Source organism: Ammospiza caudacuta, chromosome 5 (genome assembly GCF_027887145.1).
Source record: "Ammospiza caudacuta isolate bAmmCau1 chromosome 5, bAmmCau1.pri, whole genome shotgun sequence".
In the NCBI taxonomy this organism is placed as follows: domain Eukaryota; kingdom Metazoa; phylum Chordata; class Aves; order Passeriformes; family Passerellidae; genus Ammospiza; species Ammospiza caudacuta.
The window spans coordinates 76,916,546-76,942,672 of NC_080597.1; the positions used below are offsets into that span (position 1 = coordinate 76,916,546).

The window sequence follows — 26,127 nt, forward strand, 5'->3', positions numbered from 1 at the left end:
CCCACCCATCCATGTCTGGACTAGAAGAAGAAAAGGGATCTCAGTGATCCAGGACCTGACCCAAATCATCACAGAGCTGCTTTTCCTCTCTTCTTTTCCCTCCCGGAAGCAGAGGGAGGTCCCAGGAAACCAGGAGATACCCAGGCACACCCAGAGGGGCAGCAGGGCTCAGCAATTCATGTCTGGGTTTCTGTTGTGTTCTGTGAGTGCAGCCCCAGCTCCCAGCCCCTCCCAGAGTTCAGCTGAAAGCCTGCAGAGGGAACCCAGGAGCTGCAGTGCTGCTGCAGAGGGAACCCAGGAGCTGCAGTGCTGCTGCAGGGAGCTGCAGAGGGAACCCAGGAGCTGCAGTGCTGCTGCAGGGAGCTGCAGAGGGAACCCAGGAGCTGCAGTGCTGCTGCAGGGAGCTGCTTCCAGGTGCCAGCAGCCTGCAAAGGGAATTCACCTTTCCTAAGCAGAGAAAGGGCTGGAAGTGAAGGGGATGAAGGAGAGCAAACCCTGCTGGGGCTCAGGCCTGTCCTGGCTGTGTCCCCTGAGCCCAGGTCACTGCTGCTGCCTCCTGCCTGCCCTCCCAGCCCTAAATGTGTTTGCTTGGGTGCATTTAGTGAAAGGGCCTTGAAAAGTAAAAGCACTGAACAAACTCTTCTGTCAGGGCAAAGTACACCTTCAGCTCCTTGCAGTGTTTAAACATTTCAAACATGAAGTCATTCCGTGCTGCCTTACCCCCAGCAGCCCGGCCTGCTTCTCTTCCATGTGCCCTGGAGCTGAGCAGGCACTGCAGCCCAGCTGCACCCTGCAGCCATTTCCTGCCTCCTGCTCCTTCCTGATTATTCCTTTTTCAGCTCCATTTTCTCCAGGATTTTTCTTGATTATTCCTGTGCTCCTTTCAGCTCCATTTGCTCCTCCAGGATTTTTTTCTGATTTGCTCTTTTCAGCTCCATTTTCTCCTCCAAGATTTTTTCTGATTATTCCTTTGCTCCTTTCAGCTCCATTTTTTCCAGGACTTTTTCCTGATTATTCCTTTGCTCCTTTCAGCTCCATTTTCTCCTCCAGGATTTTTTCCTGATTATTCTTCTGCTCTTTTCAGCTCCATTTTCTCCTCCAGGATTTTTTCCTGATTATTCCTTTGCTCCTTCCAGCTCCATTTTCTCCTCCAGGATTCCCAGCCTGTCCTCCTGCCCAAATCTGCTCCTGGCCCCGTTTCTCTTTTCTCCTGTGGGATCAATGTTAATCCCCCTGAGCAATGCAGGGCAGCTTTTATAGCCCTGCTGAAGGCAGCAAGGTGAATTTCCCTGAGGACAGAGCTCCCTGTGCTCCAGGGATGCCAGCAATGGTTTGGGTGCTGAACAGGACAGGGATGATGTTTGTGAGGTCGATGTTTGTGAGGTCGATGTTTGTGAGGTCGATGTTTGTGGGGTTGATGTTTGTGAGGTTGATGTTTGTGAGGTCGATGTTTGTGAGGCTCCTTTTCCCTTCACTTTTGGAGTTTTCAGCTTGATCTGTCAAATTTATCAGCTGAATTCTCTTTTCCAGTCCTTGTCCAGTCTCATCCTGATCCCACCAGGATGACTTCTGGCAGGAGTTCTGCAGCTCAGTTGTTTCTTTGGGGTGTTTCTGGTGCCTCAGGGTTTAGATTTTATATTTTTCCCATTCTTTGCTGCTTTAGTGCTTCACATTCAGGGATGGTGAGCTGTGTGCACAGAGCAGGGAGACAAAACAATTCCTGCTCCAGCTGGGCACCAAGGACAAATGCCCCAAATCTCAGCCCAGGAGCACAAACCCCGTGGGCTGGAGAGAGAAAAACAAGCAGGGTGGGACTGCCTGGGCTAAAGCTGCAATGGGACAATGAACTGCAAGGTGCAAATGGAGCAGAGCTGATCCCAGGGACAGACCCCGGCAGCGCTCGTGCATTTTGGGGCCGTTTTGGGTCATCTTGGGTGCAGCCCTGGCTGGGCTCTGGTGCTGCCCAAGGGGGATCCATGGATCCTTTCCATAAATCCCTGCTTTATTCTGGAACTCTGCCCAGCCTCTGTCCTAGCTCAGATTCTCAAGGTATCATTCCCACCGCTGAAAAAAAGGAGATTTGATCTCCCCCACCTCAATCCCACTGAATTTTATGGCTTCTGCAGAACTGGAAAAATGCTGCCTTCCCTCATTTGAAATCCCAGCTAAAAAGGGGATTTGTGTCTGTCAGCACTCAGTGTGTGTTTCCCTCTGGCTTTTCCTGTGATAACTGCTGATGTTTATTGGGCCCAGCTCAGTTCCCACAAGAACTCAAAATAGTTGTCTGCATTTGAGGCAGCCTGGTCCCCCCTGGCTCCCAGGGCTTCTGGGCTCTCGGAATTCCTCTGGCCAGACCCCAGTCCCCAGGGAGAGCTCAAAATAGGGATCCAGGGAAGGGGCTCGGGGGGCACCCTCAGGGAGGGTTAAATCCTCTGATGCCAGCTGGAAATGGTCACAAATGCCACTGATGGCTGGAAATGGTCACAAATCTGTGTTCTCATGGAGCCCTGGGGGGCTGCTTTGGTGGGAATGAACAAAAGGCAGGTGAAGTTAATTAGGAAATGTTCATTAAACATCACAGAGCTGCACTCTGCTCCATAAAACTCCCTGAAAATTCCTTTTCTCCCCATCCAGCCTCTATGGGCCACTGATTTCTTCCCTTCCCTTCCCTTCCCTTCCCTTCCCTTCCCTTCCCTTCCCTTCCCTTCCCTTCCCTTCCCTTCCCTTCCCTTCCCTTCCCTTCCCTTCCCTTCCCTTCCCTTCCCTTCCCTTCCCTCTCCTCCTCCCAGTGATGAATTTTTGCCATAATTCTCTCTGGGCTGTTTGGGGACTGGAGTTCTGTGCCTGCCACATTCCATAAAAACCCAGTGGATGGAGGTTGATGTTTGGTGAGGGGAGAGCTGGGGGTGCTCTGAGGCATTACCGGTATCAGGAGGTTCAGGTTGTTGTGATAAGTACAAGTTCAAGGGGGAATTTGGGATAAATATCAGGAATTCTTTCCTCTGAGGGTGCTGAGACCTTTTTCCCTATTGGGACACTCCAGGCTCCTCTTTTCCCCATCCCAGTTGTGGAAAAAAGAACACTCAAAGCTCCTCTTTTCCCACCCTGATAGTGGAAAAAAAGCCACTCCAGGCTCCTCTTTTTCCCTATTGGCATGGGAAAGGAGGAGCCTGGAGTGTCCTTTTTGCATTATTGGGATGAGAAAACAGAAGCCTGGAGTTCCTTTTTTCCATTGTTGGGATGAGGAAAGAGGGGCCTGCAGTGTCCTTTTTTCCACTTTTATAATGGGAAAAGAGGAGCCTGGAGTGGATTTTTTTTCCATTATTGGGATGGGGCAAAGAGCCTGCAGTGGGGTTTTTTCCCACTATTAGGGTGGGAAAAGAGGAGCTTTGAGTGTCCTTTTTCCACAGCTGGGATGGGGAAAAGAGGAGCCTTGAGTGTTTTGGGGCTTTTTCTACTGCTGTGATGGGGAAAAGAGGAACCTGGAGTTTCATTTCTTTCCATTATTGGGATGGGAAAAGAGCCTGGAGTGTCCTTTTTCCCTGTTGGGATGGGGAAAAGAGGAGCCTGGAGTGGTTTTTGTTCCACTATTGGGATAAGGAAAAGAGGAGCCTGGAGGGTCCTTTTTTCATTATTGGAATGGGGAAAGAGGAGGCTGGAATGGGTTTTTTTCCTGTTGGGATAGGGAAAAGAGCAGCCTGGAGTGTCCTTTTTTCACACTTTTAGAATGGGAAAAGAGGAGCCTTGAGTGGGTTTTTTTCATTATTGGTATGGGGAAAAGAGCCTGGAGTGTCCTTTTTCCATTATTGGGATAGAAATAGAGAAGCCTGGAGTTTCTTTTTTTTCCATTATTGGGATAGGAAAAGAGAAGCCCGGGGTGTCCTGTTTTCATTATTGGGATGGGGAAAAGAGAAGCCTGGAGTAGGTTTGGATCCATTATTGGGATGGGAAAGAGGAGCTGTGCGTGTCTCCTGCAATCCCTTTGCCCCTCTGGAAAGCCCTGCCTCAGCCCTAAGAGGGAGTTTGGATTTGCTGGAGCAGAGAGGGAAGTGTTGGATCAGAGGGAAGTGTGAGGGCAAAGAGAGAGGACGGTGTTGGATCAGAGGGAAGTGTGAGGGCAAAGAGAGAGGACGGTGTTGGATCAGAGGGAAGTGTGAGGGCAAAGAGGGAGGACAGCGTTGGATCAGAGGGAAGTGTGTGCCCAGAGACACCCCTGAGCCTCAGCCTGAGCCACTGCCCTGCACATGGGCTGATCATTCTGGGATATCAGCGCTTGTTTCATCCCCTCAGCCTTATCTCCAGTCCAGGGATTGCTGCTGGGCTATTGCAGTACTGCCAGAGCAACCCTGCCTGCAAAATGGCCTTTCCAGCCAGGCTGGGCTCAATCCCATAAACTGAGCACAAACCCAACGTTCCTCTGCAATTCCAGCCAGGCTGGGCTCAATCCCATAAATGAGCACAAACCCAACGTTCCTCTGCAATTCCAGCCAGGCTGGGCTCAATCCCATAAATGAGCACAAACCCAACGTTCCTCTGCAGTTCCAGCCAGGCTGGGCTCAATCCCATAAATGAACACAAACCCAACGTTCCTCTGCAATTCCAGCCTTTGAGGGGCAGGGCCTTGCCAAGGGAAAGGCACAAAATCATGGCAATTCCAGCAAAGCACAGGGAGTTCTCAGCGCTGCTCAGTCCCGTCCTATGTCAGTCCCTTCAACTCCTTTTCTGCCTCTCTCAGGCTCAGGATTGGAGCACTTGAGATGTGTTTGGTGTTCAGACCCAAATGTTTGTTATTTATCTATAGCACAGTCCTGCAAGGCCTGAGTTCTACAGCATTCTACTACAGAGTTAGGAATTAGAGTTACTAATTCTAATTGTGTAGCTACAAAATGGCTCACTGTCTTTCTCTACAAAGTCTCGGAAGGATAAACTGTCCAATTAAGAAATGACACCTGAATTATTTCTACTTTTAACCCAATACCCAACCACCCATGCCCTCAATGGGGACTTTTTTATCCAATGACACAAACCCACCCAAACCCATGGAGAAGAAGGAAAAGAAGAAGGATCAGCCCCAAACCCAAAGCCTCCATCTTGCTTTATATTACTGTATCCTAAACCCTTAAACTCTGAGTTTCCCCCCCTATGATCTCACACACTTCCATTTAAACTGCACACCCACAGTCCCAGTTCCATCATTCCATTCTGGAAGCTTCTCCAGGCCTCAGGGCAGTGCAGGGTTCTCTGGGGGTCAGTGCTGGCAGCACAGAAATCTCCAATTCCCAGCGCAGAAATCTCCAATTCCCAGAACAGAAATCTCCAATTCCCAGCGCAGAAATCTCCAATTCCCAGAACAGAAATCTCCAATTCCCAGTGCAGAAATCTCCAATTCCCAGCACAGAAATCTCCAATTCCCAGCGCAGAATTCTCCAATTCCCAGCGCAGAATTCTCCAATTCCCAGCACAGAATTCTCCAATTCCCAGCACAGAATTCTCCAATTCCCAGCACAGAAATCTCCAATTCCCAGCACAGAAATCTCCAATTCCCAGCACAGAATTCTCCAATTCCCAGCACAGAAATCTCCAATTCCCAGCACAGAAATCTCCAATTCCCAGCACAGAAATCTCCAATTCCCAGCGCAGAATTCTCCAATTCCCAGCACAGAAATCTCCAATTCCCAGCACAGAATTCTCCAATTCCCAGCACAGAAATCTCCAATTCCCAGCACAGAAATCTCCAATTCCCAGCACAGAATTCTCCAATTCCCAGCACAGAAATCTCCAATTCCCAGCACAGAATTCTCCAATTCCCAGCACAGAATTCTCCAATTCCCAGCACAGAATTCTCCAATTCCCATCCCAGGTTCCAGCACCTTCCATGCCTGGGAGTGTTTCCCATCCCTGTTTAGCTCCCACTGGCAAGCTGAGCCTGCTGCAATTCCTAAATTGGAATTTCCCTGCAAATTCTTGCAGTTTTCAACCCACATTTCCAGAGAGCCACCCAGATTCCTATTTAATCCTATTTAATTAGGGCTGCAAGGATCCCACTTGAACTCCAGGCTAAGTTTACCAAATTTTCCAATTCAATACAATTAAAATCCTGAGTTCTTGTGCCTTGCTTTTAGATGTTCAAACGTTTGCCAACAGAGTTTTCTTCAAGCCGAGCTTTTCCCCTGGGGCTGTGCAAGATAAGGAGGCCTGACAAGCCCAGCCTAAGTGCCTTGAGTCAGGCTTTGTTTGCACACAGCCTGGGAGGCCTCTCCCAGCAGCCAAAGCCTCTGCATATTGTAAAATATCAGCCCTAACAAGCTGAAAATCTTCTTTGCTTTCCCCCTGCAGAAAAGCTTTAAATCAAAATTCAAAACTTCTTTGTGGAGCTTTCTCGTTCTTATCATTCCAAGCAGGATTCACTTGTCTGGGGGGAAAAAAACTAATTTTAATCTATTCCTGTTCTCTTCACCATCCTAAAACTGGTTTGTATTCAAGAACATCTTGCTCTGAAAACACAAAAAAAAAAAAAAAGGTTGGAAGTCAGAGGGGAAGGAAACACAAAATTGCTGCCCAGCCTGGAGAATTTATTTTGGAACTTCCAAAAAATTCAGAGTCCTGCCAGATCAAAGCATTTCTGCAGTTTGCTGGAGAAGTCATCAAAAAGAAGGGGAAAAGGGGCAGGCTGTCAAATGGTGCTGAGTGAGCAGGGCTGATTTACAGGAAAAAGGAGAAAAATGACATTAATGGGAATTTGCTGTGCTGTGCCTCCCCCTCTGCCTCATGGGAGCTCTTTGCAGCCCTCTGTGGCTCCTTTTGCATTCCTGCTGACCCCAAAATCTCATTTATGGCTTTTCCCCCCCTTTTCTTAAAACCAACAACAAAAACCAACAACAAAAATCAATGTACAAAACCCCCAACCTGTGTCTGGTGAAGAAAAGCAGTGAAAGATTAGCAACAACGTAAGCCTCGATAGAAAAATTTGCTTTTTGTGACAAATAGCTTTAAGATGTGAGGGTGTTTTTGCAGTGCTGCTGGGCTCTGTGAGTAAATCATTCCCAGGACAAATATGGCCAGGTGCTGAGTGCTGCCAGGGGATCCTGGCAGGAGCACCCACTGTTTGTCCAAGGAATTGGGGAACAATGAGCGTTTCCTACTCTGCTCCCAAAGCCAAACAGTCAGCTGCCCACTCTGCTTTATCAATTCCTTATCTATTAATTACCCAAACTTCCTCTATTAAGATTATTGGGGCCACATCTCCTCTGCTATGTTGCCAAACGGGTTTTTGCCTTCAGGGCTTTTCTGTCAGGATTGGGGAGACTTTCCTAAGTCGAAAATCCCTTTTCAAACTTGAAAATCCACCTGGAATTGTCTCTCTGAAGGTTAAAAATATTCCCCGTGGATCATCAGCATGGCAATCTGTGTTTGAACAGAGCAGTTTTCTCTTGGCAGTGCCATCCCTTGCTGGGGAAAAGCCTGGAACATTTCATTTCTTGGAGCAAACAGAGGGTACCAAAACAGAAATGTTTGTTCTTTCCTCTGCAAGGTTGGCCTGGGTTTGGAGGGATTTGTTTTGCCTCGATGTTTTACATCTGCAAACTTTATTTTTGTGCCTCCTCATGACCCTGAACTCCTTAATCACTGTGAGGTATGAATCAGCCCGCCCTGATTAACACTTTGTGCTCCTGCTGAGGTGAGCAGAGAGTGGCTGCTCATCCTGCCCCAAACACACGCAGGAATTCTGTCAGGGATCTGTCCTGACACAACCTGGGCCTGTCTGGGTGACAGGGACACAGCAGGGATGTCCCCTGAACAGGGCCATGAACTCCAGCTGGACACTTTGTTTGCTCTCCTCAGATCCTAAAATATTCCAGCCAGGCTGGGCTCAATCCATCATGGGGCGTTTGGAGCAGGGCTCAGCTCTGCTTCTCCTCACGCTGATCTGTGCAGGGAAAACTTCCAGGAGCTTCCAGGTCAGCATCCAGGACCTTTAACTCACCTGGGCTGGATTCAAATCCGTGCCAGGGATGTCCCTGGGCCATCCTGAGTCAGCCCTGGGTGCAGGAATCCATGTGGGGAACCCTGAGTGCAGGAATCCATGTGGGGAATCCATGTGGGGAATCCATGTCAGGAATCCGTGTGGGGAACGCTGAGTGCAGGAATCCATGTGGGGAATCCTGAGTGCAGGAATCCATGTGGGGAATCCATGTGGGGAATCCATGTCAGGAATCCGTGTGGGGAACGCTGAGTGCAGGAATCCATGTGGGGAATCCTGAGTGCAGGAATCCATGTGGGGAATCCATGTGGGAATCCTGAGTGCAGGAATCCATGTGGGGAATGCTGAGTGCAGGAATCCATGTGGGGAATGCTGAGTGCAGGAATCCATGTGGGGAATCCATGTCAGGAATCCGTGTGGGGAATCCATGTGGGGAACGCTGAGTGCAGGAATCCATGTGGGGAATCCTGAGTGGGGAATCCATGTGGGGAATCCTGAGTGCAGGAATCCATGTGGGGAATCCATGTGGGAATCCTGAGTGCAGGAATCCATGTGGGGAATCCTGAGTGCAGGAATCCATGTGGGGAATCCATGTGGGGAATCCATGTGGGAATCCTGGGTGCAGGAATCCATGTGGGGAATCCTGGGTGCAGGAATCCATGTGGGGAATCCATGTGGGGAATCCTGGGTGCAGGAATCCATGTGGGAATCCTGAGTGCAGGAATCCATGTGGGGAATCCATGTGGGGAATCCTGGGTGCAGGAATCCATGTGGGAATCCTGAGTGCAGAATCCATGTGGGGAATCCATGTGGGGAATCCATGTGGGAATCCTGGGTGCAGGAATCCATGTGGGAATCCTGAGTGCAGAATCCATGTGGGAATCCATGTGGGAATCCTGGGTGCAGGAATCCATGTGGGAATCCTGAGTGCAGAATCCATGTGGGGAATCCATGTGGGAATCCTGGGTGCAGGAATCCATGTGGGAATCCTGAGTGCAGGAATCCATGTGGGGAATCCTGGCTGCAGGAATCCATGTGGGAATCCTGAGTGCAGGAATCCATGTGGGAATCCTGGGTGCAGGAATCCATGTGGGGAACCCTGAGTGCAGGAATCCATGTGGGGAATCCTGGGTGCAGGAATCCATATGGGAATCCTGAGTGCAGAATCCATGTGGGGAATCCATGTGGGGAATCCATGTGGGAATCCTGGGTGCAGGAATCCATGTGGGGAATGCTGAGTATTTGCAGCCCTTGTTTATTCCCAGGTTTTCCACAATCTCATGGGATCTTGGGATGAAGAAGAGGAGGAAAAAAAGCTACAAGAGGGGGAAATCTCCCCAAAAAAAGTGGGAAAAAACTTGTGTGGACCATTTGGGATCAGGCACATTCCTTCCCCAGAATCTGGGAATTAAAGGAGTGAAATGCCTGAAACTCAGAGGATTTGCAGCCCTTGGTTATTCCCAGGTTTTCCATAATCCTGTGGGATCTCAGCATGAGGAAGAGAAGAAGATGCCAGAGAGAAAAAGGGGAAATCTCCCAAAAATTAGTGGGAAAATGTTGTGTGTTCCATTTGGGATCAGACACATTCCCGCCCCAGAATTTGGGAATGAAGGGAGTGAAATCCCTGAAACTCAGAGGATTTGCAGCCCCAGGTTTTCCATAATCCCATGGGATCTTGGGATGAAGAAGAGGAGGAAAAAACCCACAAAAGGGGGAAATCTCCCCCCCAAAAAGTGGGGAAAAAATTGTGTGTCCCATTTGGGATCAGACACATTCCTTCCCCAAAAATTGGGAATTAAATGAATAAAATCCCTGAAATTCAGATTTCCAGCCCTTGGTTATTCCCAGGTTTTCCATAATCCTGTGGGATCTCAGGGTGAGGATGAGGAAGAGATGCCAGAGAGAAAAAGGGGAAATCTCCCCAAAAAAAGTGGGAAAAAACTGTGTGACCTACTTGGGACTAAAACCCCACCAAGAGACACAGATCCCCCCATCCTCTGGGCAGGAAAAGCTGGAAAAAATCCTGGAAAAACTTCCCTCAATGCAGCAGAGGGTGAAAGGTGGGAGCAGAGTTTGTTTGCTCAGGTGCAATAAAGGCTCAGCTTTGTCCAGAGCTGGGGTTACAAAGGGCCCTTTGTGTGCCCCCTCTCACCTGCAGGAAAATCCCCTGCAGGAAATCCCCCAGGGCAGTTCCAGCTGGGGTTTCATGGCAGCTCCAAGGCTGCCTGCTCAAAATAGGAAAATGAGGCTCTAAATTCGGATTAGTTTTTAATTTTCCTGTTGTGTCCTTCCTTTATTTTTAAAATTTGGCATCAAAAAGAGGTTTTCATGCAATTCCCAGTGGGAAGTTTTACACCGAACCCCTTTTTATTACAAAAAATCAAGATTTTGAATCCAAATTTCTAAATTTTGGTGGGGAATGCTGACAAATCTTTTGTCTTCCTCCTTCCCAAAAAACTCCACCTTTCCTTGTCTTGGAGCTGCTGGAAAACGTGGAATTCATCAATTCTGCAGGAATTAAAGAATAATAGGAAAATTAATAATAACAGGAAAAGAAAAATAGGAAAACCAAATAGGGGAAATAATAGAAGAAGAAGAAGAAGAAGAAGAAGGTGATGATGATGATGATGATGATGATAATAATAATAATAATAATAATAATAATAATAATAATAATAATAATAATAATAATAATAATAGGAAATTAATAATAATAGGAAATTAATAATAATAGAAAATTAATAATAATAGGAAAATAATAATAACAGGAAAAGAAAAATAGGAAAACTAAATAGGGGAAATAATAGAAGAAGAAGAAGAAGAAGAAGAAGATGATGATGATGATGATGATGATAATCTAATAATAATAATAATAATAATAGGAAATTGATAATAGGAAAATAATAATAACAGGAAAAGAAAAATAGGAAAACTAAATAGGGGAAATAATAGAAGAAGAAGAAGAAGAAAATAATGATAATAATAATAATAGTAATAATAATTTGATAATAGGAAAATAATAACAATAGTAAAAATAACAACAATAGGAAAATAATGACAGTGTAATATTAATATTAATATTAATATTAATATTAATAATTTCTTTTTCTGCTCACAGGTACCCTCTGAGACGAGGCAGCTCCTTCACATTCCTGACTCCAGGCCCACACTGGGATTTCACCCTGGTGAGTGCAACAGCTGGAAAAGCCAAATCCAGATGTGAAGGAAAAGCAAAATCCAGAGGTGAAAACTCTCTGGAAAAGAAGGAAAATCAACATTTTCCTTGGAATAATTCCTGAGTTTTCCAGGTTCCTGAGGAAATTCAGGGAAATTCTGGACATTTTCCTGGCTGAATTCCTGATTTTTGTGATTTGTTTTAGCCCTGGCAAGTGGGGAAATAAAATGAGGGGTTTTATTTAATAAATGCAAAAAAATCAGGATTTTATTGGTGTGGGGAGCTCCTCAGAGGGAAATTTTGTGAATTTTCTTTTCCATCCTTTGTTCCCAAGGCCTGGAGCAGACAGGGAAGGGTTCCCTCAGGAGTTTCCCTCTGGGAGTGTTGGGGTTGGTGGGATTGCAGCTCATTCCCTGACCTGCTGCTCCCATCCTCACACCTACAGAATTTCCCTTCCCAAGCCCAACCACCAAACCCCCAAATTCTCCTAAATTCAAACTTTACTCAATTTTAGAAACTTTCAGCTCAATCAAACCCAATTTTTAACTACGACAAAGCCTCAAAAATTCTCTTTTGAAATCTGAAAGTTCTGTGCTCCAATAACACAAATTAAAAGGGATTTTTTTCCCAAATATTCCTATGCCAGTCCCAAAAATCCTCTTTTTATGGAATAATTTATGGCGTTGTTTGGTCAAAAGGTTGGAAAATGAACCTGGCTTGGGAAGAAATTAAAATTGTAAGACTTTTCCGTGTCTGCCAAAGTGGGATGGAATTTTAGGGAATTCTACAGAATTCTAAGAAAAAATTAAATCAGTTTGGGTGTAAGATCCTCTGAGTGGAAGCAAAATTCCTCATGGAATCTTTCCCTTCATTTAATTTATTTTCCCTTCATTTAATTTGATTAAATTTCAGTTTAATTTTTGAGGATTTATTTCTGGGAAATTGGAGAAAATTGTGGATTTAATGATCCTAAAACCTCATTAAAGTTTCTGACTTCAGTTGGGCAAAAAGCACCAAAAGCTTTTCTGATCCTTGCAAACCAAAATATTCCACACCTGGAATGAGGCAAAAAGGAGAATTTAACTGGAATTATTTTCGATTTTCCTGGAGCTTTCCTCACAATCCTTGAAATTCCATTTTCAGCCCTGCTCAGAAATAAAATCCCAAAATATTTTCATTTTCCTTCCTGAGTAATTTTTTTTTAAGTTTCTGCTCCATAAAGTCCTTAAATTGGGTCTGAGGGTTTCATAATTTGGGAAAAGGAATTTTTTCCACAGGATTTGGGGTCTGAGAGAAGGGGAGTTTTTAATAACTTTGGGAAAAGGAATTTTCTGCTGAATTTGGGGCTGTAAAAAGGGGAATTTTCTAATTTTTAATAATTTTAGGAAAAGGAATTTTTTTTCCACAGGATTTTGGGTATGGGAAAAGGGAAATTTTCCCCTTAGCAGCTTTGGGAAAAGGAATTTTTTCCACACAATCTGGGTATGGGAGAAGGGAAATTTTCCCCCTTAATAACTTGGGGAAAAGGAATTTTTTCCGCTTAATTTGGGGACTGAAAAATGAGAATTTTCCCATTTAATAACGTTGGGAAAAGGAATTTTTCCCCAGGATTTGGGTGCCATGCAAAGGGGAATTTTCTGCTTTAATATATTTGGAAAAGGAATTTTTCCATTGAATTTGGGGGCCATGAGAAAGGAAATTTACCCCTTTAATAACTTTAATGGAAAGAATTTTTTCTACACAATTTGGGGGCTGGGAAAAGGGGAATTTTCTAATTTAATAATTTTACAAAAGGGAATTTTTTCCACAAGATTTGGGTATGGGAGAAGAGAAATTTTCCCCCTTAACAACTTGGGGGAAAGGAATTTTTTCCACTTAATTTGGGGACTGAAAAATGAGAATTTTCCCATTTAATAACTTTGGGAAAAGAAATTTTTTCCACACAATCTGGGGATGGGAGAAGGGGAATTTTCCCCTTAAATAACTTTGGGAAATGGAATTTTTTTCATATAATTTAGGGACTGGAAGAAGAAGAATTTTCTACCTTATTAACGTTGGGAAAAGGAATTTTTTCCACAGGATATGGGTGCCATGCAAAGGGGAATTTTCTGCTTTAATAAATTTGGGAAAATGAATTTTTCCATTGAATTTGGGGGCCATGAGGAGGGAAATTTGCCCCTTTAATAACTTTAATAAAAAGAGTTTTTTCTACACAATTTGGGGGCTGGGAAAAAGAGGAATTTTCTACTTTAATAATTTTGGGAAAGGAATTTTTCCACTGAATTTGGGGGCTGTGAGAAGAGGAATTTTCTAATTTAATAATTTTAGAAAAGAGAATTTTTTCCACAAGATTTGGGTGTGGGAGAAGGGAAATTTTCCCCCTTAATAACTTTGGGAAAAGTTATTTCGGTGCCATGCAAAGGGGAATTTTCTACTTTAATAAATTGGGAAAAGGAATTTTTTCCACAGGATTTGGAGGCCATGAGAAGGGGAATTTTCTACTTAATATTCCAAAACCAGTGGGAAATATCAGGAATTTCAGTGGAGATTTTGTTGATCATTATTCCAATGGTTCTGTTCTTGGGAAGGGAGAAGAACTGAGAATTCCCAGGCCAAAAACCTCATTTTTATCTCCCAAAAATAAAATAAAATAATTAAAAATAAATAAATAAATAAATAAAATAATAAAATAAATCCAGAACTTCTGGATCCCTGGAGTGTCATGTTGGAGCACCCTGGGGTAGTGGAGGTGATTTTGGTTTGCAACAGGATGATTTTTAAAACCCCTTTTAATCCAAACCATTCCAGGATTTCATACTTGAAATAAATCCCAAATCATTTCCCCGTGGTCCCTGCTGCTGCCATTTCCTACATAAAAACTCAATTCCCAGCCAGAATTAAGGGATGAGAAGCTTCAAGACAAATAATTTAATTTCCAGGTGCCAAACTTCATTAAATAACAAAAAAAAAAATTGTGTTCAACTTTTAATTTTTGAGTTCTTACACTTAGCTGGGGATGTAAAAAAAGGAAATATCTCCAGATTACTGTATTTAAAATTACATTTCTGACCCCAAACCCATAATTGTGTTTGGTTTCTCACAGAAGAGGAAGCGCCGAGAGAAGGACGACGACGCCGTCAGCCTGAGCAGCCTCGACTTTAAGGTACTGAAAATCAATTTACAACACCTGAAAATCAATTAACAACACCCAAAAATGAATTTACAGCACATAAAAACTAATTTACAGCTCCTAGAAATTAATTTACAGCACCTAAAAACGAATTTACAGCACCTAAAAATGAATTTGCAACACTTCCAATCCCCTCTTTTGGCAATTTCTGTGGAGTTTTTTGTGGTTTGAATTTAGGGTCGTGCCCCTTTGGGTTTGCTCCTTTCTCAGTCCCAAATTCCAAACCTACCCCAGGTTGGATGTGGTGTGAAATAAATGAGTTTTGCCTATAAAATATCATTTTTGGTGCCCTCCCGCTGCAGCACTTTGAGCTCCTGGCAGGAGCAAAGGTGCAATTCCTGTTTTCTTGGCATTTTAAAATGCATCCAAATATTTAAAGATCCTTTCCATGACGCCAGAGCTCTGTAAAAGCTGAAATTTGGGAGTTATTGAAATATAAATATTCATTAAAATTCTTTTGAAATGCTGACCAAACCAGTTTCCAACTTCCTTTGAGAATCAGAAAACTCTCAAAAACTTTTTTTTGTGTTCAGTTCTCCTTTTTAATTGTGTTTTTTGGCCATAAAACACAATTTTTAATATTTTTATTAACATTTTTCAAGGGTCAGGGCTTCGAAGTCCTCCTCTCCCAACACTGCTGCTCCTGCCCCAATCCCAAGAATTCCAAACCCACCCCAGGTTGGATGTTGGGTGAAATAAATGTGTTTTCCCCACAAAATCAGCATTTCTCAAGGGCCAGGAAGGCAAACTCTGCAAAGCCTCTTCAAATGCTGTTTTATTTTGATTTCAGTGCCCTGGGTGGGGGTGAGAACCAGCTGGACTGGCTGGGTGGGAAATTGTCCTTAAAGTCGGGGATTAAAGGGATTTACTGAGCTGAGGTGGAGCTTTTCCTGATTTTCTGAGGGAAAAAAATCTTAAATTTGTCCTGAGGTGAAGCTTTTCCTGATTTTCTTGGGGAAAAACTCCTTCATCACTACTGAGGTGAAACTTTACCTGCTTTTCCCGCCTTTTTTTTTCCTGAGGGAAAATGTCCTCCATTAGTCCTGAGGTAAAGCTTTTCTGAGGGAAAAACTCCTTCCCACTGTCCTGACGTGAAGCTTTTCCTCCTTTTCTGAGGGAAAAAAATCTTAAATTTGTCCTGAGGTGAAGCTTTTTCCCATTTTTCTGAGGGAAAATTTCCTTCATCCATTCTGAGGTGAGGCTTTTCCTGCTTTTCTGAGGGAAAAATTCCTTCCCACTGTCCTGAGGTGAAGCTTTTCCTCCTTTTCTGAAGGAAAAAAAAACCTAAATTTGTCCTGAGGTGAAGCTTTTCCTCCTTTTCTGAGGGAAAACTCCTTCATCCCTCCTGAGGTGAAACTTTACCTGCTTTTCCTGCTTTTTAATTGAGGGAAAAACTCCTTCATCCCTCCTGAGGTTCATCCCTCCTGAAGCTTTTCCTGCTTTTTTGAGGGAAAAACTCTCTCATCTGTCCTGAGGTGAAGCTTTTCCTTTTTTTCTGAGGGAAAAAATCCTAAATTTGTTCTGAGGTGAAGCTTTTTCCCATTTTTCTGAGGGAAAAACTCTTTCATCCCTTCTGACCTGAAGCTTTTGCTGCATTCTTGTGGCTAAACTCCTTCCCACTGTCCTGAGGTGGAGCTTTTCTGCTTTTCCCACTTTTTATTTGAGGGAAAAATTCCTTCATCCCTCATGAGGTGAAGCTTTTCCTGATTTTTTGAGGGAAAATCTTCCCACTGTCATGAGGTGAGGCCTTTCTGAAGGAAAAACTCCTTCATCCCTCCTAAAGTTCATCCCTCCTGAAACTTTTCCTACTTTTTTGAGAGAAAAACTCCTTTATCTGTCCTGAGGTGAAGCTTTTCTGAAGGAGAAATTCCTTCATCCTTCCCAAAGTGAATCTTTTCCCACTTTTTTGAGGAAAAAACTCCTTCATCCCTCCTGAGGTGAAGCTTTTCCTTTTTTTCCTGAGGGAAAAATTCCTTCCCACTGTCCTGAGGTGAATTTTTCCTGCTTTTCTGAGGGGAAGGCTCCATTCCATCTGTCCTGTGGTGGAACTTTTCCTGATTTTATTGGAGAAAATTTCCTTCATACCTCCTGAGGTGAAGTTTTTCCCACTTTTCTGAGGGAAAAACTCCTGCATCCATTCTGAGGTGAGGCTTTTCTGAGGGAAAAATTCCTTCCCACTATCCTGATGTAAAGCTTTTCCTCATTTTCTGAAGGAAAAAATCCTATATTTTTTGTCCTGAGGTGAAGCTTTTTGTCTTTTTCTGAGGGAAAATATCCTAAATTTGTCCTGAGGTGAAGCTTTTCCTGCTTTTCTGAGGAAAAAAAATCCTTCATCCTTTCTGAAGTGAGGCTTTTCTGAGGAAAAAATTCCTTCCCACTGTCCTGAGGTGAAGCTTTTCCTCTTTTTCTGAGGGAAATCTCCTTCATCCCTCCTAAGTGAAACTTTTCCCACTTTTCTGAGGGAAAAATTCCTTCCTACTGTCCTGAGGTGAAGCTTTTCCTGATTTTCTGAGGGAAAATCTCCTTCCCACTGTCATGAGGTGAGGCGTTTCGGAAGGAAAAACTCCTTCATCCTTCCTAAAGTTCATCACTCCTGAAGCTTTTCCTGATTTTTTGAGGGAAAAATTCCTTTATCTGTCCTGAGGTGAAGCTTTTCTGAAGGAGAAATTCCTTCATCCATCCTGAAGTGAAGCTTTTCCTGATTTTCTGAGGGAAAAAATCCTTCAGCCATTCTGAGGTGAGGCTTTTCTGAGGAAAAAATTCCTTCCCACTGTACTGATGAAAAGCTTTTCCTCATTTTCTGAGGGAAAAAATCCTAAATTTGTCCGAGGTGAAGCTTTTTCCCATTTTTCTGAGGGAAAAATTGCTTCACACATTCTGAGATGAAGCTTTTCCTGCATTTCTGAGGGGAAAATTCCTTCCCACTGTCCTGAGGTAAAGCTTTTCCCACTTTTCAGAGGGAAAAACACTTTTATCTGTCCTGAGGTGAAGCTTTTCCTCCTTTTCTGAGGGAAAAAAATCCTAAATTTGTCCTGAGGTAAAGCTTTTTCCTGTTTCTCTGAGGCAAAAACTCCATCCCTCTTGAGGTGGAGCTTTTCCCACTTTTCTGAGGGAAAAACTCCTTCCCCATCTCCTGAGGTGAAACTTTTCCTGATTTTCTCAGGGAAAAACTCATTCCCACTGTCCTGAGGTGAAGCTTTTCCTCCTTTTCTGAGGGGAAATCTCCTAAATTTGTCCTGAGGTGAAGCTTTTTCCTGTTTTTCTGAGGGAAAAACTCCTTCATCCCTCTTGAGGTGGAGCTTTTCCTGCTTTTTTGAGGGAAAAATTCCTTCATCCCTCCTGAGGGGAAGCTTCTCCTGATTTTCTTGGGGAAAAATTTCATCATCCATCCTGAGGTGAAGCTTTTCCCACTTTTCTTAGGGAAAAACTCATTGCCACTGTCCTGAGGTGAAACATTTCCTCCTTTTCTGAAGGAAAATCTCCTAAATTTGTTCTGAGGTGAAGCTTTTCCCACTTTTCTGAGGGAAAAAATTCCTTCCCAATCTCCTGAGGTGCAGATTTTCCTGCTTTTATTGGGGAAAAATTCCTTCATCCATCCTGACATGAAGCTTTTCTTCCTTTTCTGAGGGAAAAACATCCTAAATTGGTCCTGAGGTGAAGCTTTTTCCCATTTTTCTGAGGGAAAAAAATCCTAAATTTGTCCTGAGGTGAATCTTCTCCTGATTTTCTGAGGGAAAAACTCCTTTATCCATCCTGAGGTGTAGCTTTTCCTGATTTTCTTGGGGAAAAATTCCTTCATCCCTTCTGACATGAGGCTTTTCCTTCTTTTCAGAGGGAAAAACTCTTTTATCTGTCCTGAGGTGAAGCTTTTCCTCCTTTTCTGAGGGAAAAATTCCTTCATCCATCTTGAGGTGAGGCTTTTCTGAGGGAAAAACTCCTTCATCCCTCCCAAAGTGAATCTTTTCCCACTTTTCTTGTGGAAAAACTCCTTCATCCCCCACTGTCCTGAGGTGAAGCTTTTTCTGCTTTTCTGAGGGACAAATCCCTCCCCATTTTCCCTCTGTCCCTCCTGATCCTTTGGAGAGGGGAAGGAAGAAAAAAGGAATTTTCCTGTGTAACACCTCTTTAGTTGAGGTTTAGCTAAGTGAGGTTTAAGGTTTATTAGGCTGAGATTAAAGGCAATTTGCTGGTGGGGCATTTCCTGTGTGACCTCATGGCCAGGGCACCCTGCTGATGTCACCTCATTTGCATTTCTGAATTAATTCATTCTCCTGAATCACTTTTTCTTCTGAATGATTTCTTCTGGGTTATTTATTCTTGATTGTTTATTCTGAATTACTCATTCTGGAGTATTTCTTCTGAATTACTTATTCAGAATTCATTATTCTGAATCATTTATTCTGATTTTTTTTTCTGGATTATTTATTATGAATTACGTATTCAGAATTAGTTATTCTGGATTGTTAATTTTTATTAGTTATTCTGGATTATTCTGAATTAGTTATTCTGGATTATTTCTTCTGAATTAATTATTCTGAATTAGTTATTCTGGATTATTCCGAATTATTTATTCTGGTTTTTTTTCTCTCCTGGATTAGTTATTCTGGATTACTTATTCAGAATTAGTTATTCTGGATTGTTTATTTTTATTAGTTATTCTGGATTATTTCTTTTGAATTACTCATTCTGAATTAGTTATTCTGAATAACCTATTCAGGATTAATTATTCTGAATTATTTATTCTGAATATTTTTTCTCGATTATTTATTCTAAATAACCTATTCAGAATTAATTCTTCTGAATTAGTTATTCTGACAACTTTTTCTGGATTATTTATTCTGAATAACCTATTCAGGATTAATTATTCTGAATTATTTATTCTGAATATTTTTTCTCGATTATTTATTCTAAATAACCTATTCAGAATTAATTATTCTGAATTATTAATTCTGTCAATTTTTTCCAGTTTATTTATTCTGAATTATTTATTCAGATTTAGTTATTCTGGATTATTTCTGCTGAATTACTTATTCTGAATTAGTTACTCTGGATTATTCTGAATTATTTATTCTGGATTCATTATTCTGAATTAGTTATTCTAAATTGCTTCTGAATAATTTCTTCAGAATTATTTATTCTGAATTACTTATTCAGAATTAGTTATTCTGGATTATTTTGTAGAAAATTTGCTAAATACATGAATGGTGCTGCTGGAATTAGAATTTCCAGGCTTTTTGATCCCAACTCTCCAAGATTATTAAAATTTCAAAATATATAGTCCCAAAATTGTTCTTTCCTCTGTCTCCATTTAACCAAAATGAGCCCAAACCCTCAAATTTGGCTCCATCCCACTGAAATAAAATCACAAAAGAAAATCACAATAATTCAGTCACATTCTGATCAAACCACATCTATTTTCAGCCCCTGATAAATTGATTTTTCAAGGTTTTTCCCTCTAAATCTGCAGCAAAAATGGGATTCCAGCTCCAGCACATTTAGCTGAAAAATCCCAATTTTTCCACCCCACCCTGTATGCTTTTAAAATAAAGCTAAGGGGATTATTTAATTTTCAATTAATTAGGTTTTTTAATTAATTGAGATTTTATTTTTAATTATTGGATTTTTTTTCTGAAAAACTTGAGCAATTTTTAATGCTTTTTAAAGCTCCCATATCCAGATTATTCCACACACTGCGAATGTGGAATGGCCAGGGGATCATCCAGAGCTATGAAATTTATTTTGATTTTAGCCTTTATTTTGATTTATTTCCTTATTTTTACTCAAAACCCAACCAGATCCAGCAAATCTTTGAGAATTCTGTTTTCAAACCTTCCAAATATTCCCCAAATCTGACCAGGATTCCTTCAACCTCTTTGGCCGTGCCTCCTTTGGGGATAAAATCAGGAATTTTCTCTTGGGATCATGCCTAGAGCTGCTCTAAAATGGAATTTATAATTGACTATAAGAAATGGGAATGGAGGGCAGGAAATTCAGATTTTCCTGCTTTAATTTCTGCATTTCAGGTGAGTTTGGGGCCGTTGGTGACCCCAAATCACCTCCATAATTTACTATAATAAACTTAGGAATGAAGGGCAGGAAATTCAGTTTTTCCTCCTTTAATTTCTGCATTTCAGGTAAATTTGGGGCTCTTTGTGCCCCCAAAACTGACTATAAAAAAATCGAGGAAATTCAGTTTTTCCTGCTTTAAAGCTGAATTATTTCTGCATTTCAGGTGAGTTTGGGGTTGTTGGTGATTCCAAATCACCCCCAAAACTGACTATTAAAAATTGGGCAGGAAATTGAGTTTTTCCTGCTTTAAAGCTGAATTATTTCTGCATTTCAGGTGAGTTTGGTGCCATTGGTGATCCCAAATCACCCCCATAATTGACTATAAGAAGCTTAGGAATGAGGGCAGGAAATTCAGTTTTTCCTCCTTTAATTTCTGCATTTCAGGTAAATTTGGGGCTCTTTGTCATTCAAATTGCCCCCAAAACTGACTATAAAATATTGAGGAAATTCAGTTTTTCCTGCTTTAATTTCTGGATTTTAGGCGAGTTTGGGGCTGTTGGTGATTCCAAATCACCCCCAAAATTAACTATAAAAAAACTGGGAAAATTGGGCAGGAAATTCAGTTTTTCCTGCTTTAAATCTGAGTTATTTCTGCATTTCAGGTGAGTTTGGTGCCATTGGTGATCCCAAATCACCCCCATAATTGACTATACCAAACATTGGATACAAAGGGCAGGAAATTCAGTTTTTCCTGCTTTAAAGCTGAATTATTTCTGCATTTCAGGTGAGTTTGGGGCCATTGGTGATCCCAAATCACCTCCATAATTTACTATAATAAACTTAGGAATGAAGGGCAGGAAATTCAGTTTTTCCTGCTTCAAATCTGAGTTATTTCTGCATTTCAGGTGAGTTTGGGGCCATTGGTGATCCATAATTTATTATAGTAAACTTAGGAATGAAGGGCAGGAAATTCAGTTTTTCCTCCTTTAATTTCTCCATTTCAGGTAAATTTGGGGCTCTTTGTGCCCCCAAAACTGACTATTAAAACGATTGAGGAAATTCAGTTTTTCCTGGTTTAATTTCTGCGTTTCAGGTGAATTTGGGGCCGCGGGTGATCCCAAAGCACCCCCATAATTTAGTATAACAAACATTGGCTACAAAGGGCAGGAAATTCAGATTTTCCTGCTTTAAATCCGAGTTCTTTCTGCATTTCAGGTGGGTTTGGGGCCGTGTGAGGAGTGCCTGAGTCGGGAGGAAGCAGCTCAGGTGTTTCTCCAAGGGCTGGGTGTGGAGCTTGGTGCTTGTTAGCAACCAAACAAACACTGCCAGGGCACAGCCTCAGCTTCCCCCGGGCAAAACGAGCACAAAAATCAATTTTGGGGGTGTTTTATCCTCTGGGGTTGTCCTTGAGGGCATTTAGGGACAGGGAGGAATCTCAGTGAGGAGCCTTGTCCTGTGTCCTCACCTTTCTGGGGGATTTCAGCCCAAATTTCCAACTTCTCCTGGGGCTGGAGGAGTTTGGGAAGTGGAACTATGGGGTGGTTTGGGTTGGAAAGCTTAATCTTAAACCTTAAATCCATCTCATCATCAATCATCATCAAAGGGAACAGGCTGGGATGACAACATCTCCATGAAAGGCAGAAAATACTGATTTCATTTTATTTTTCATGGGAAAAATTGCTTTGAAATAAGAAGGAAAGGGGAGGAAATCCTTGTTTCCAGAAAATCCTGGAAAATCAGCCAGTGCTGAGCACCTGAAGCCATCAATGAGTGGCATTGCATGGCTGGAGTCCTCCCAAATATCTTATCATTCCTCCCAAAAACCTTCTCATTCCTAAAAACCTTCTCTTTCCTCCCAAAAACCTTCTCATTCTTAAAAACCTTCTCTTTCCTCCCAAAACTTTATCATTCCTCCCAAAAACCTTCTCATTCTTCTCCAAAACCTTCTCTTTCCTACCAAAACCTTGTCATTCCTCCCTAAAATATGAATTTCCCCCAAACCCTTGTCATTCCTCCCCAAAATTTTGTAATTCTTCCCAAACGTTCTTTCCTCCTAAAAACCTTCTCATTCCTCCCAAAAACTTTCTCACTCCTCCTAAAAACCTTCTCATTCTTCTCAAAAACCTTCTCACTTCTCCCAAAGACCTTGTAATTCACCCCAAGAAACTTCTCATTCCTCCCCAAAACCTTCTCATTCCTCCTCAAAATCTTGTAATTCTCCCCAAAAGCTTTGTATTACTCCCAAAACTTTGTGATTCCTCCCAAAAATTTCATTCTTCCCAAAAACCTTCTCATTCCTCCTCAAAACCTTCTCATTCCTCCTCAAAATTTTGTAATTCTTTGCAAAACCTTCTCCTTCCTCCCAAAATCCTTCACATCTCCTAAAAACCCTCTCATTCTTCTCAAGAACCTTTTCTTTCCTTCTCAAAATTTTGTAATTCTCCCCAAAATCTTCTCATTCCTCCCAGAACTTTGTAATTCCTCCCAAAACTTTCATTCTGCCCAAGAACCTTCTCATTCCTCCCAAAGACCTTCTAATTCTTCCCAAAAACCTTCTCACTCTTCTTAAAAACCTTCTAATTCTTCTCAAAAACCTTCTCAATCCTCCCCAAAATCTTGTAATTCCTCCCAAAACTTTCATTCTCCCCAAAACCTTCTCATTCCTCCCAAAATGTCATTCTCCACAAGAACCTTCTGATTCCTCCTCAAAGCCTCTTTCCTCCCCAAAACCCTCTCGTTCCTTCCAAAACCTTTGTATTTCCTCCTAAAACTTTTCTCCCCAAGAACCTTCTCATTCCTCCCAAAGACCTAATTCTCCCCAAGAACCTTCTCATCCCTCACCAAAACCTTCTCACTCCTAAAAACCTTCTCATTCCTCCCAAAAACCTTCTCAGTCCTCCCCCAAACCTTGTCATTCTCCCCAAGACCTTCTCATTCCTCCCAAAGACCTTGTAATTTTTCCCAAAACCTCCTCACTCCTCCCCAAAACCTTCTCATTCCTCCTCAAAATTTTGGAATTCTTCGCAAAACCTTTTCCTTCCTCCTAAAACCCTTCTCACTCCTCCATAAACACTTCTCATTCTTCTCAAAAACCTTCTTTCCTCCCCAAAACCTTGTAATTTTCCCCAAAACCTTCTCATTCCTCCCAAAAACCTTCTCACTCCTCTTAAAAACCTTCTCCTTCTTCTCAAAAACCTTCTCTTTCCTCCCCAAAACCTCTCATTCCTCCCAAAATGTCATTCTCCCCAAGAACCTTCTCATTCCTCCCATAAACATTCTCATTCCTCCTCAAAACCTTGTAATTCTTCACAAAACCTTCTCCTTCATCCCCAAAACCTCCTCACTCCTCCTCAAAACCTTCTCATTCTTCTCAAAAACCTTCTTGCCTCCCCAAAACCTTCTCATTGCTCCCAAAATGTCATTCTCCCCAAGACCCTTCTTATTCCTCCCCAAAATCTTCTCAATCCTCCCCAAAACCTTCGCAATCCTCCCCAAAACCTTCCCATTCTTCCCAAAAACCTTCTCTTTTCTCCCAAAACCTTCTCATTCCTTCCAAAACTTTCATTCTCCCCAAGAACCTTCTCATTCCTCCCAAGAACCTTCTCATTCCTCCTCAAAACCTCCTCACTCCTCCTAAAAACCTTCTCATTCTTCTCAAAAACCTTCTCTTTCCTCCCAAAACTTTGTAATTGTCCCCAAAACCTTCTCATTGCTTCCAAAACTTTCATTCTTCCCAAAAACCTTGCAAGTCTTCCCAAAACCTTCTCATTCCACCTAAAACTCTTCTTATTCCTCCCCAAAACCTTCTCATCCCTCCTCAAAATTTTGTAATTCTTCACAAAACCTTCTCTTTCCTCCCCAAAACCTTCTCATTCCTTCCAAAACTTTCATTCTCCCCAAGAACCTTCTCATTCCTCCCAAAAACCTTCTCATTCCTAAAAACCTTCTCTTTCCTCCCAAAACTTTATCATTCCTCCCAAAAACCTTCTCATTCTTCTCCAAAACCTTCTCTTTCCTACCAAAACCTTGTCATTCCTCCCTAAAATATGAATTTCCCCCAAACCCTTGTCATTCCTCCCCAGAATTTTGTAATTCTTCCCAAACGTTCTTTCCTCCTAAAAACCTTCTCATTCCTCCCAAAAACTTTCTCACTCCTCCTAAAAACCTTCTCATTCTTCTCAAAAACCTTCTCACTTCTCCCAAAGACCTTGTAATTCACCCCAAGAAACTTCTCATTCCTCCCCAAAACCTTCTCATTCCTCCTCAAAATCTTGTAATTCTCCCCAAAAGCTTTGTATTACTCCCAAAACTTTGTGATTCCTCCCAAAACTTCCATTCTTCCCAAAGACCTTCCAAGTCTTCCCAAAACCTTCTCATTCCACCTAAAACTCTTCTTATTCCTCCCCAAAACCTTCTCATTCCACCTCAAATTTCGTAATTCTTCGCAAAACCTTCGCAATCCTCCCCAAAACCTTCCCATTCTTCCCAAAAACCTTCTCTTTCCTCCCAAAACCTTCTCATTCCTTCCAAAACTTTCATTCTCCCCAAGAACCTTCTCATTCCTCCCAAAATCCTTCTCATTCCTAAAAACCTTCTCTTTCCTCCCAAAACTTTATCATTCCTCCCAAAAACCTTCTCATTCTTCTCCAAAACCTTCTCATTCCTCCCAAAAACCTTCTCATTCTTCTCCAAAACCTTCTCTTTCCTACCAAAACCTTGTCATTCCTCCCTAAAATATGAATTTCCCCCAAACCCTTGTCATTCCTTCAGACAGGGATAAAACCCAGCCTAAAATTCCTCCCCAAAACCACAAAAACCCCAAACCTCCTCTATCCCAGCATCCGCCAAGCTCTAAAGGAACAACCAAACCTCTCCTTCCCTCCTCAGGGATTTGATGGAAATTTTCTGGGCGTGCCCATCCCTGCAGGAACGTGGCGAGCATTGAGGGACAAATTTGTGTTGGAAAATGGGCTCTGATCCCGAAGCAGCTCCCAAAAACAGCTCCTGGCACGGGAGCCGAAATCACCTGGAGCTCCAGAAATCGGGGAAAAAAGGAAAAAGGGATTTGGGGTTAATGGGATCCCTGCATGGCTCCGCTCATCCATATTCATGAGATGGAAATTGCGCTTGTGCTCGGCACAGGGAGGGGCGGGGGAGCTCCTTCCAAATGTTCAAGGGTGGATTTTACCTTCCCAAAATATTCAAGGAGGGATTTTATTTTTCCTAAATATTCCCAAATGTTTGAGAGTGGATTTTACCTTCCCTAAATATTCCCAAAATATTCAAGGAGAGATTTTACCTTTCCTAAATATTCCCAAAATATTCAAGGAGAGATTGTACCTTTCCTAAATATTCCCAAAATATACAAGGAGAGATTTTACCTTTCCTAAATATTCCCAAAATATTCAGGGATTGATTTTACCTTCCCAAAATATTCCCAAAATATTCAAGGAGGGATTTTACCTTTCCTAAATATTCCCAAATGTTCATGGGTGGATTTTACCTTTCCTAAATATTCAAGGGTGGATTTTACCTTTCCTAAATATTCCCAAAATATCAAGGAGGGGTTTTACCTTTCCTAAATATTCCCAAAATATTTAATGAGGGATTTTATTTTTCCTAAATATTCCCAAATGTTCAAGGGTGGATTTTACCTTTCCTAAATATTCCCAAAATATTCAAGGAGAGACTTTATTTTTCCTAAATATTCCCAAATGTTCAAGAGTGGATTTTACCTTCCCTAAATATTCATGGAGGGATTTTACCTTCCCA

At 42.3% G+C, this 26,127-nt stretch overlaps 1 protein-coding gene across 1 annotated transcript in view; it reads left to right on the forward strand.

Moving 5' to 3' along the window:
- Positions 1-21,663, forward strand: part of LOC131558323 (neuroepithelial cell-transforming gene 1 protein-like) — a 40,491-nt gene extending 18,828 nt beyond the window's left edge. The window contains exons 2-4 of the mRNA XM_058805973.1: positions 11,100-11,166; positions 14,260-14,319; positions 21,571-21,663. Of these exons, the coding sequence (XP_058661956.1) occupies positions 11,100-11,166; positions 14,260-14,319; positions 21,571-21,663 (220 nt within the window). The remainder of the gene's footprint in view (positions 1-11,099; positions 11,167-14,259; positions 14,320-21,570) is intronic.
- Positions 21,664-26,127: the final 4,464 nt, after the last annotated feature.